Source organism: Nannobrachium achirus (genome assembly GCF_963921795.1).
Source record: "Nannobrachium achirus genome assembly, chromosome: 1".
In the NCBI taxonomy this organism is placed as follows: Eukaryota; Metazoa; Chordata; class Actinopteri; order Myctophiformes; family Myctophidae; genus Nannobrachium; species Nannobrachium achirus.
In genome coordinates this window covers 12,108,771-12,122,029 of record NC_137810.1, presented here as the reverse complement: position 1 = coordinate 12,122,029, position 13,259 = coordinate 12,108,771, and the positions used below count along the sequence as shown (strand labels likewise).

At 44.4% G+C, this 13,259-nt stretch overlaps 1 protein-coding gene across 1 annotated transcript in view; it reads left to right on the top strand.

The window, feature by feature from the left end:
* Positions 1-10,372, top strand: part of gabrg3 (gamma-aminobutyric acid type A receptor subunit gamma3) — a gene marked incomplete at both ends in the record, with an annotated part of 192,654 nt that extends 182,282 nt beyond the window's left edge. Inside the window, 2 exons of the mRNA XM_080735407.1 lie at positions 5,883-6,082; positions 10,097-10,372. Coding sequence (XP_080591533.1) covers positions 5,883-6,082; positions 10,097-10,372 — 476 coding nt within the window. The remainder of the gene's footprint in view (positions 1-5,882; positions 6,083-10,096) is intronic.
* Positions 10,373-13,259: the final 2,887 nt, after the last annotated feature.

Here is a 13,259-nt window from a genome sequence, read left to right as displayed (position 1 = left end):
GCAAAGCCCTGCTTCATCATTCAAGGCCGTTGCACAAAAGTAGTGAAAACAGCAGATCTACAAGCACACAACGCCTCGCACCGCGAGGCGTTGTGTGCTTGTAGACTAGTTTAAATCATTTTTTAAATGATAAATACAAAACAAACGGTTTTGGACATATAGGTTTCCACCCGACAACGACAAAATATATTCATGTAATTGGCCCACTGGCTTGTCACTTGTCATGATCTGAAATGGCAAATCTTTGAGTAGCAGCAGCGCTATAGAGAGAGATCTCTCTCTATAGCGCACAATGAGGGCCTCTACAATTCTTTTTCCCGGGCTGAATCAGGGGCCCAGCACGTCCCCTGTTCATGATCAATTCTTCCAGGAATTTCATGATTATGATTATTGTGGTTATAGTGCTTGGGTTCTGAAGGGCGATTCTCTGGAGGGGGACTGTCATGATGGTGGATGTTTTACAGAGGGTGATTGGTGCTATCCTGTAGGATTCCCAGAAGAGGATGGGAGAGAGCTCCATGACACAGAGCTTGAGCACCCAAAGGCCTGTCCATACTCTCTCCGACCACCAAACTTTTCGTCTGAAAGATCCGGTTCAACGACAAAATGACGTCACTCACAACTTCTGAAAAGCATTAACCCGAATTAGAGTTCGGAAAGCTGCACGTCAGAAAGTCGGAACTCTCCGACGAAAAGTTCAGTGGTCGGAGACAGTATGGACAGCCCTTTAGCTGGAATGCCATCTGGCCCTGTGGCCTTGCCAGGCTTGCACCAGGAGCCCTTAACTCATCAAACGCCCACGAGGTGTCAACGCATCAATCTCTTTGATGTCGCTGGAGGCCCATCGACGTGTTTGACGCGTTGTACAGTATTTACAGTAACAATATAAAGTCTTACTGTAACGTCGGGCCTACACGTAGATGTAGGCCGATGACCGCGCGTTGTTTCCATTAGACACTGAGAGCATCGCGCCGCCGATTTTCTCCATTTAATCCAATGCATCACCCAGACTTTAAAGCTCTTTATCTCTGATGTATGTTTTGTGGCACAGAACAGCCTCTTTTCATGGCAGAATGGGCAAATTATGATCCGCTAACACTAGCTTTAGGCTATACAGGGTGATTTCTCACAACATCCTGTCTACGGTCATGTGGAAGGGCTCTCAACAGCTAGTAATGGGAATCAAACCATTTGTAGTAAAGTGTTCAAAGTGTTTGCAAAGGTGGTGACGTCTGTTGTTTTGAGATGCATTTGTGTTGTCTCACAACCGGTTATTTACAGTATATTAAATGAAATAAAACTGTATTATTGTGAATCAAAACACGTTGCCTCAAGACACTTTACATAATAGAGCAGAGACCTGTTAGTCACCCCAGCCTGAGCAAGCATTTTGGCGATGATGTTGGCAAAGAAAAATGCCCCCTTAACTGCAAGAAACAATACCTCAGGGTGGTGGACCATCTGCCTTGACCTTGTTGGGAGAGAGAGAGAGAGAGAGAGAGAGAGAGAGAGAGAGAGAGAGAGAGAGAGAGAGAGAGAGAGAGAGAGAGAGAGAGAGAGAGAGAGAGAGAGAGAGAGGCAAAAGAAACACCAGTAGTGAAAAATATGATGACAGTTATGGGGCTTTCATTTTATGTTCATTTTCTGACCTCGTGCTCCATTCTGTCCTTATATTTGAGTTTAGCCTTCATAATGTCGTTCTTTATTTGTCCATTGATCATTTTAAGGGCAGCCCAGTCCCGGAGGTGGAATGCCTTGTGTTTTTTCTTCTTTTTTCCCCTTTTTTTCTGAGTCTGTGCTTTATGTGGGAGGTCAACATATTCTCACCTCCAAAGCGTCAGACAACTGACGTGCTGTACTGCGTCGGACGAGGGGACACTTTGGGTATGCCTACTGTTTCAAGTGTTGGACGCATTGGGTATGGCCAGTGGTCTAAGAAGAAAGAAAAAAAAAGTCGTTCCCGAAGCGAGATTCGATATCACTATGAAGGCTTTACCAGCCACCCAACGGTACCGTTCACGCCACTATAAACGACGGAGCCGCGCCGTCTCAGGCGCCGATGAGCCCCGGGAGCCGCTGCCGAGGGAGCGGTAGCGACCGAGTCGCCGCGGCGATCGGTGCGAACGGCGCATGAGCCGACTCAGCGGCGTTACCGAATTATGTGCCGTTATGGACCAGGGGACTGCTTCCGCGTCCGAATGCGGCTCAAAGAAGGGACTACGTTCCGTTATTATCCACGTTGTCAAAGATAAAAGCACAAAAAAAAGGGAATTTCCCAGCCGACTCCTTAGCTCAGTCGGTAGAGCTTGATGACTGCTGAAACTGAGACCCGGGTTCGATTCCCCGTGACTTGAAAATATTCCAGTAAACACGTGTCGGCGCATGCGCATTAAGACTCTCCGTTCGTGTCTGACAGAAGACGCTGTAAGCGTCCCAACACATCACATGGGTGAAGCTGAAAGCTCGTTGGGAACGTGTCGGGGGGTTGAAGCCGAGGGGGTGAAAATGGGCTGGGGAGGTGATCCAGGCTTTAGAGTTTGGACATTTCGTAGGTATGGTGATGTAGAACTTGATAGTCCATGAGAAACCCTTTCATCCAGGTCACCGTAGAAAACATCCCAGTCTGTGCGTACCAGTGAGCTCTGTGAGCTGTGACTACATCCCATTGGCTGGAGGGGCAACATCCCATAGCCTGGAGGGGTGAATCATTTGTGATTGGTTAGTTTGTTGTCAAGTCAACCGGCAGACCAGTGGTGTAACTTCATCAGTTGCTCAGTGACATCAACATTTAAAGGTTGTGTTCGAGACAAAAACAAGTTCACAGAGCAGGCTGGAGGCGTCAATCCATGTCAGTCTTGGCGCTGAAGCCAATTAGCAGGAGCACTATGTTTGTATCGAATGCACAGAGGTGAAAATATTGTATTGATTCTTGTCTGACTCCGGGTAAGTGCATTAAAAGGCGTATTTGCCAAAGAAATGTCAGTCGTGTTCCTAATCGGTAATGACTAATGTCGTCTTCAACAGTTTACAGTTTACAGTTTAGGCATTTAGCAGACGCTTTTAATCCAAAGCGACTTACAATAAGCAAATGAACATCACAATAATAAACAAGATTAAGTGTCAGTACATCAACAGCAATATAACAAATGTGAATGAATATATATCTAGAAAGAAAAAAACTATATAATCCGTAAAAAAAAAGGTTTCTAAAAACCTAAAAACAAATGCTAACTAGCTTCATGTATGGTCATTGATTTTTCCAGTAGTGCTAAGGGTTTAGGTGGAGTCTGAAAAGGTGAGTCTTCAGTCCTCGGCGAAAGCTAGCGAGTGAGTCCGTTGTTCTAAGTGCGACAGGGAGTTTATTCCACAACTTGGGGGCCAAGAGATGGCCATCAGATGGTCCCAGATTTCAGTGATAATTCAACATTAAAAAGTGCTGTGTAGGAAAGCAGCCAAACACAAGCCTATGGCTAACCACTGAAACCCTATACACCGTACTCAATGTAGTTGACCAAAGTCCGAAATAGCAGATCTTCAAGCTCATAACGCATTGCGACACTGTTGTGACGTATTGTGTTTTGAGCTTGTAGATCTGCTATTTTATTCCCCCAGAATAGGGACGTTATAGGGTTCAAGCGGCTAAAAGGAAAATGTAACCACGTCCACCGTAGACTAGTGAAGGGGCAAAAGAAAACGTGTGAGGTGTCAACCCCGAAATAGATGTTGCCCGGCTGTTGCCATAGAAACCTAGAAACAGAGACAGCGGTCACATGTTGTATTTTCCTCCTGTGATGTTCATGAGCAGGGACGTGCAGAGAATGTTGGAGGGGCAGGGGCTGAAATATCTAAAAGGGCCTTTTCGTGACTATATTGAAAATAGCAGACCTCCAAGCTCACAATAAAGCTCGCGATAAAAGGGCAGGTGCTCAAGCCCCCTTTGATGTCTATGTGTGCACGTGCCTGTTCACGAGGGAGAGAAAGGGGAGAAGGACACATGGAGGTAGGAAAGAGGAAAGAGCAGACAGACACAGGAAGAACCTTTAAAGGTTTCATTTGCCGGCAATTACTTTTTGTTTTGTCTCTGTGAACCTGACTAAAGATGATTATTCGGCCATTCCTAGTGTTTTATGTTACATTTTGTTGACAGTCTGTCAGTTATTTCTGGTGAGCCACATGATAGCATGACAAAGTATAGGGTTAAATGTCACATCTTCAAATTGTCACCAGAGGTGCTTAGCTGGCTAACTTTGGCCCCAAACGGCTTTGTGCTGTGGTGGAAAAATCCATATAACAATCATTGTGGTATTAATCTATTAAATGTAGGGTTGACATCATCACCTGTTCCTCCCTTACAAACCCCTTACAAACAGACGACTCACACAAATCTATTACAATATGCCAACTGTGTGTGTGTGTGTGTGTGTGTGTGTGTGTGTGTGTGTGTGTGTGTGTGTGTGTGTGTGTGTGTGTGTGTGTGTGTGTGTGTGTGTGTGTGTGTGTGTGTGTGTGTGTGTGTGTGTGTGTGTGTGTGTGTGTGTGTGTAACTATAGAATAGAGACCATGTAAGGAGTGACCATCTGTTGTTACCTTTCTGTACATCTCCTGCCTATGTATAAATGTGTGTGGGACATGGATGTTTGGGGGCTGATGGGGGAAGCTCTGAGAGGGAGACGCCAAGTCTCTCTCTGCTGTGATGAGATCTACAATAAAGTATGAAGTCTGATTCCTGACAATGCAGTCCTGCATCTTCCTGTTTGTTTAACTTATAGTAACATCAAAAACTTCCATTACAGTGCCAGTGTCACATGCAGGTAATGGATAGAAAACATGAAGCTGTTGCATGTGGGTTGACTTAAAACACTATTTGAGTGTCTTTGAGCTTTGAGTGCCTCAGGGCTGTTTGCCTGAATCTTAATTATTATTCCATGTTAAAAGATCTAGTTTCTGAACTAGAGTACAAGTGCCCAGAGTGATACTCCTCGAGTTTCCCATTTTCTATTTTCCTCATACTTATGAATAATTTATCGCACATCCATAAAATCAGTTAAATCTGGAAACGAACACGTTAACTAATATAAAAGAATATCAGTTTGCACTCTTCACACATTCTCCACAGATGTTTACCCCTGCACTTTAGTGTCTGGTTACAATAACATGTAACAGACATATTGCATAATACTGTAGGGTATTCTCGTCAAGGCGTGTGACTCATGTTGTGCCTTTCTACCAAAATATTACATATCAAACCTCTCTATTGAAAATAGACGAATCAAAAGTAATAACAAAAAAAAAAGAAAAACGTAGAAAAATATAACCGCATAGGCTCTACCCCAGAGGTCTTCAACAGGGGGTCCGGGACCCCTAGGGTGTCCCCAGAGTTACTACAGGGGGTCCTCCAAATCCTTTGTGTGATAGAATTGTTTTCTCCTTTTTATATTAACCATTTGAACCTTAGTGTCCATATTCTAAGAACTTAAGCCAAAAATAGCAGATCTACAAGCTCACAACGCCTCGCAGCAGCTTGTAGATCGGCTATTTTTGTCAAAGAGCTTTGGTGTAGAGGGGAAAAAGAGCAGACTAAGTACAGAGTGAAAGGTCAAGTTTATTAAGTATTGACGGTTCAAGTGGTTAAATATCTGAAAACACAAATTGACATGAATCCAAAATACACTGATGATTGTGCTGTCAAACAATGAAACTATATGGAATCTCTGACTCTGAACAGGTTGTGGGGGTCCCTGCTTCATCTATCCCTCAACCAAGGGGTCCTTGGCCTAAAAACGTTGAAGACCCCTGCTCGACCCTAATATTATCCATTGACTCCCATTATAAGTGAAGAATGACTGCTAAGATGCGATGGTGTCTTATGCTCTGTCCCTCAGGTATCACCACGGTGTTGACCATGACCACCCTGAGCACGCTGGCCAGGACGTCGTTACCCAGGGTGTCCTATGTCACCGCCATGGATCTCTTTGTCACCGTCTGCTTCCTCTTCGTCTTCGCCGCTCTGATGGAGTACGCCACCTTGAATTACTACTCAAACAGCGCTCAGAGACCCGGCTGCAGCAAGTCCAAGAGATCGGTAAGTCAGGGGTTTTCAAAGTGGGTGACGACGGGGCACCCTGGGGTGCCGTGACGGCAGTCCAGGGGTGCCGCGAGATAATTTGATAATATTTGGAATTTTAAACTTGAAGTACAATGTTATTTTCAGTCAGTTCTAACCAAAATGGCTATTATCTCAACGTTTTCCTCGCAACATAATCACTAAAATATCGTCACTGTCGGGCAGAAACCTTGTATCTCCAAGTTTCAAATGTGTACGTCTTTTGGTAAAGCAAAGCCCTGCTTCATCATACAAGACTGTCGCACAAAACTAGTGAAAACAGCCGATCTACAAGCACACAACGCCTCGCGATGCGTTTTGGACATACAAGGTTTCCACCCGACAACGACGATATGCTATAAATATAAGGTGCTGGGAGTGAAAATTATAATGTAGGGGTGCCTCGGATTAAAACAATATTCATGGGGTGCCCTCAGACAAAAAAGTTTAGGAACCCCTGCGGTAAGTAACGTTGTCCATGAATCAAGCAGATTAGGGCCGTCAAATGTCGCAATCTTGAAGTTTTAGCCGCTCACTGGTCAATCCGTCTTTTCTATTTTAGCCACTTAATAAACGTATAAATGCGTTTAATCCTCCATTATATTGTCCAATCAGAAAAGGGAAAATTGCAGAATTTTCCATTCTGCAATTTTCTACATTGTATTTAATGGAGAAATCAAAATTTGTATTTTCCCCACATGGACATACACGCAAAGTAACTTATTGGAGCGGTTCAAAAAGCAGAAGGGGAGATTTGATTTGAGTTAGGATGGGTGGGTTTTAATTAAGGGAGGCTTTGAACACTGCTTTTGATGTGAGGTGGGAGTGGGTTCCAGAGGGTGGGGGCTGCAACTGAAAAAGCCCCGTCGCCCCAGGTACATTTGTTTGTTTTGTGGGGGAATTCCAAGAGGTTGGCATCATCAGATCTTAGCTACTACCAGAAGGCAGAGATACTGTAGGTAGTTCAAATGTAACTAAATGTAAGTATGTAATCATGTAAGGCTCCCTCCCCTCCTATGCTTTATTTCTGTGACAAATGCTGCCACACGTGCTGCTGCTGGCAAAGCTCCCCCACCCCATTTTACACCCTTGCCAGTTCAGAGTCTTGCGTGGCTCAAAGGTTGGAAAGTGAAAAGTATAACTGTGTCCATTTGTTGCAATAAATGGTTAGCAAGAGTGTTCCATCCTGACTGAAGACTGTGTTAATCAAGATGCAAAATGTAAGACTTTTGATGCATCTAATTTAAGTCACGTTGTACAAACTCCTCTAAAATGATACTACTCTTGGTCTGTTACCGGTTGGAGATTATGAAATGCTGCCCTTTTATAATTTCCTCTGATGAGATTAGTTGGTATTATTATTTCGATCTTGCCTCCAAGGCTCTTTTGAGCTCGTCAACAACAGGAGGCGGCAGTGCAGGTCTTTTCATATTCTATGCGCTGAAACATGGCTTTAATAATATTACATAATAATAGCCTGGATAGGCTAATAATTTGTGATTATCGAGACCAAGCTGATGCACTAGGTAGGAGGCACAGCCATCATTTACTAGATATATCCCAAAAACTACCCATAATTACAGAGTATCCTCCATGATATTAGAGTAGACTGAAAGCTTTTCTTTATAGCGACATGCAGCAGTTAAAACCAAGTGGCAACAATATGCGTAACTTCATCAGTGACAGTGATGTTCGGTTTATCGTGTTATGCCCGCAGAGGTTTGCTCATGCCAGTTTAACAGATCATCCAAGCTGGCAGCAGTCTGAGATATGTACTCGACCGTGGCCACGCATATACAGTCGCACCAGAGGTTGGTTATTTGGTGATTTGCTAGTTCGTTGTAACTGTAGGTCAACCGGCTGAGATGAGATTACGTTCCAAATGCTGGATGTGACAATTGACTGTTGATGTTAATCTATCAGTAAGACAGACAGACAGACAGACAGACAGACAGACAGACAGACAGACAGACAGACAGACAGTGTCTGTCTGTCTGTCTGTCTGTCTGTCTGTCTGTCTGTCTGTCTGTCTGTCTGTCTGTCTGTCTGTCTGTTGTGGTCCAGCCCAAAAAAGGCTGGAAAGATCCAACAATCCATATTATACAGTATGTGAGTGTGCTGCACTAGTAAAGAAAGTTTGAGAAACACGGATTTAGGCCACATGTCTCAAAAGCAGATATTATGATGATACTGTACAATCGTATACTGTGTCTGCTAGTATAAATAACGATAAATGACTGCATGTACAGTATAAATGATTTTAAAGTAACCAACCAACCAACCCTCTGGAACTTCTGTTGTGCTGCAGATCACTTAAAGAGGTGGTGCCATAGTTATGTACTTTTTCTGTCTTGTATGTGTTAACATCACTCTAATAGACCCACAGGTGTGGTTATAATATGCAAATATGTCTTCCCTGTGTTCCTGAAAGCTGAAAGGCTCTTAGTCAAAAGGCCCAACTGAAAAACCACTGAGTTAATGACATCATAAAATTTTACCATACACCAATACTGTGGGTGTGGCTAACTTCATCTGGTTCACCACCCACCTGACAACCAGTCATACATAATGACCTGGTTGGTGTGGCCACATAAAAACCTAATTTTAACACTTTCTGTACACCTTTTTGGAAAGAATCTTCCTCCTAGTATAATCATAATACCTGACTGGCCTTAGGGGTGACATTTTTGCCAGACCCAGGGGGTCGGCCTACAAAAGGCTTTGTCGGTCTGTCGGTCTGTCGGTCGGTCGGTCGGTCCCTCTCTTCCTCAGTGTGCCTGTGTTTGCCTCTGACTGCTCATCTGCCCCTCCCTTCCCTTGCTCGGCTGATTGCCTTGAGTGCCGTCACCTGTACAGGACCAGCTGAGTTGAGTTGGCTGACGAGCTGCTGACACTATAAATTCCTCAGCCCATCTACAAGCTCAGAAACATTTCCAGCTGCTCAGCCTATACAATCCTGTGTGTTCATGTGTTAGTTCAGTGCCATACTAGTGAAAACAGCCGATCTACAAGCTCTTGCTATTAAGTGTTGAAAATGTTCCGCCCCAACTCTGTCAGAGTTCCCCTTAAATTTGTTAACAATACAGGCTCTCCTGATGAGCGCAACCTTTGTTTCGTCAATAGCCCTGTGCAGGCTCTAATGGCTTTCACATCCACTAAGGAATACTTCCTTAAGTTGCATGATTCAGATCTGGTAAACAAGCCTGTCACTAATGAATTTAAAAGAGTCCTTCAGACTACAGGGGGGGGACTGATTGATCCACCCCCCCCCCCCCCCCCCCTCCTTGCATTCTGATTTTCATTGCGGGTCTGGCAGAACCAGGTGACCTGGTCTAGTTTTTAAGCAAACAGTGCTGTACTTGTCTTTAACATTTCAGTTAAAAAGAGTGTTTACGACCATAGGATGATGCTCATCCATGATGCTCACCCATGATGCTCATCACTGCATGTTTAAAACCAATTGACCAAATGAGCTTGTTTGCCAACATATCTTTGGAACTGATAAAACAGAGTTGGACTCCAGCCGACCAATGAGATTATTTCCTGAATCTTGTGATTGAATAGTTTGTTGTTAGGCCAACTGGCCGACCTTAATCTCTCAGTCAGTCAGTCAGTCAGTCAGTCAGTCAGTCAGTCAGTCAGTCAGTCAACACAAATTCTGTATAAGCCATAGTTGCAACTTGCAAGTTGAAATTTGTCATCTATACACCTTGTACAGTAGGTGTTTGATTGTTAATAATGACTATAATGTGTTTATATTGAACTCACATACTGTACTTTGAATCCTCTTTTGAAATTTAATTTATATGAATATTTTAAGGAAAATAAATGTCATTGAACAAGTTGCAATAATAATACTCAAAATGTACAACAACATGACTTTAGATGTCGTAGTTATTTGACAAATAATCTCTCTCTCTCTCTCTCTCTCTCTCTCTCTCTCTCTCTCTCTCTCTCTCTCTCTCTCTCTCTCTCTCTCTGACACGGCAGAACTACTCCGTACTGGAGGTGGGTTCCCCACACACGGTCGTCACGCTGAACAACTCGCTGTACTGGCAGGAGTTTGAGGACGCTTGTGTCTACGAGTGCCTGGAAGGCAAAGACTGCCAGAGCTTCTTCTGCTGCTACGAGGAATGCAAAGACGGTGCGTGGCGACGAGGCCGCCTTCACGTAGATCTACTTGAACTGGACACCTATTCCCGCGTCTTTTTCCCCACCTCCTTCCTTTTGTTCAACATCGTCTATTGGGTGGCCTATCTCTACCTTTAGCACTCCGTAGGAGGCACTTAAGAAGGACTCTGAAAGCACAGTCTAAAGCTCGATTTGTACTTGGTTGCGCACTGGTGTCATGCTCCAAGGATAGCCGTGAGCTTGTTGAGCGGCTATTTCAGGTGCGGCACACAGTACGCCAAAACCTATAAATCAAGCTTTAGATAATATACAAAAAGAAACTCTCCTTAAAGGTACAGTAACACCACGTGACCTCTTACACAATGTAATTACCCTAACATGGTCAGGAGAACAGAACTTGCCTGCAGGCCTGTCCCTAACAGAGATTTCTGCCTTTCTGACTTCAGGTATGACAACATGACATTATTTATTTACCTTCTTATGCTGTACACCTGCAGGGTGACGCGGCGCGGACTATTTTGCTAACAACAGTAATACCAAGACAAAGGGAAGGGAATGTGCTTTGCACTGCGGTCCACAAACCGTCTCAGTCGAGAAGATGGCCTCGTGGGTCATTTCTAAGACACTGGGACGTCATCACATCAGCGGCACATCAGTCAAAACCAGTCGACGACACATCTGAGGACATCTATTGAGAACATCCAAAACCATTCACAGTGCCTTCCTCTGGAGGGGTAGCTCGCTACGCACAGTCTGTCTGGAGGGGTAGCTCGCTACGCACAGTATGTCAGGTAAACTAAGCTGATCAAACTATTTACGTATCTGGCTTTGACTGATTGCAGTTGTCACTCAGACAACTTTAGATTTATAAATCAGCCACGTATTCATACACAAGCCTTCAGCACTCGCATGCCAATTTCTCTTCACCAGAAAACCCTCATTCATTCCTCCTCAAATCACCCGTTGTGCTCACTCACCACTTTCGGGCCTAATTTATGCCTGTTCCTACTCCAGTGTCGCTTGCCAATGGTTATCAAGTGACATTTTTATAATTTATAGGATGTGTTTCCCGCACAAAATTGGGGAATTGTCACATTCCTGCATGTTGCACAGCAACCATTTCCAGGCAGAGTACTTATAACAGGCATCAGATAAAGATTTATGTTTTTCATTAGCTGAGGGATGATTACTTGGCCTCCCATCAACCCTCACACTCATCTAGATTGTTATTAGCACACTGCTACTATTATGTTAACTCTTATACTGCTTTGAACGTTCCTGTTCGCCCCAATCCTCCAGGGACGTCTGTGCCAATACGCCCGTTCGTTCGTTTGATGTTTTTTATGGATTATGATAAAAGTCGTCCTTGCGCAACTTTTGAATGCATAATTGGTCGTCTGTGTCATTTTGAGGACAGCCGGAAACCTTTCATAAAAAAAAAAGTAAACAGACTGTCCTGGCTCCGCCTGCCCAGAGCGACTAGCTGCCAGGGGCGTCAATTGGGTATGGCAGGGGTATGCAGCTGCCATACCTTGACAGGGGGAAATAATAAAAATGTACTTTTCATCGTGCCTGTTGCTAAGGTATGGCAACATGACTGGTGTCTTCACCAGACACCAGTCATGTTGCCATACCTTAGCTTGTTCTGAACTGACGCCACTGCTAGCTGCTAGCAGCATTGAGGGACTATATTGTTTTATGCATCGGGCTGTTAGTAGAGAAAGAGAGAGAGAAACGTTGGTAAAAGCGATCATTTTGTCGGAAATCAGTTGTTTTATAGTATTAGTAGTATAGTAATTGTAGTAGGTAGTAGTATTTAGCAGTACTAGAATATTGAGATGTATTAGGCCAACTCAGCCTCAACTTGCTGGTATCATTCCGCCGAAGTGCGACCCAACCCCCCCTGACCGATAGAAATAAACTTTGTTAGAATTAGGATTACACAACCTACCCGTGTTGGTGACCCAGGACCAGCGCCCATGGTGGTGGTGGTCGTGATGATGACGATGATGATGATGATAATGATGATGAAGAAGAGAAAAAGATCACTGTAGCCATTGTTATTGAAGATAAAAAGATTGAAGAACGTAGGACGTCATCCGCTCCCGACCGGATCAAAAGCCCGAAATTGGAAGCGATCCCAGACTAAGATGGTGCCAGTCGCGAAGAACCGGGGTCCAAAAATGGATCAAGAGCCTCGTGATATTGTGGAAACCGATCCCGACGGAGCTCGACCCCCGTGTAGGATGGATCCCCCCGCCCGGGGGCTCACATCGCCGCAGCAGCAGAGACCCATGTACCGCCGCGAAAAGACGGACAAACTGGGCGATTTGGCCAATGAAGAATGGCTTCCGCGTAGAGACCCCTCGGAGAACAGAGGCCACGATTCTACTGTCCAAAGTAAGACTTCCAATCCAGTGCATGTATGTATTGTATAGTTGTATACTGTATATAGTTGTATACTGTGTGATAACAGAGCATCCGTGTGGAACTGGAAGCCTGGGATGGGGGGATGGTCAGTGGGTAACGGTTTTCCATTGCGACGTGTTGCCACTCCGACATTGGGATCCGGTCTAGAGCCCGCCTACTGCATCCGGCTATTTACACGTACACATACATGCAAGAAATGTTTCCGTATCCGGACCGGATCAGTAACTTGATCCAAGCAGTTAGGATCCACGTGCTTTGTTTGTTTTTGTCGCTACTCAGGACACACGTGGAGTTCCTATCACGCGCGTGCACGTACCGCGTGTAGTGTACGTGCACTGCACAGCCTACTAAGATTATTTGATGGGAATTTAGGATTTATTGGCTTAGTTTGTGTGTGCGTGCGTACGATGCGTGTGTGTGTGAGAGAGAGGGAGAGGTTTCTTTTTATCGTCATCATCATCATCATCATCAGTAGCTGATGATGTAGCTTTTCAGTTCAATTCAAAGGAGCTTTATTGGCATGAGAAAACATACGTTTACATTGCCAAAGCAAGTGTTACAAATAAAAACTGTTGAAAATGGGGAACATAGTTGG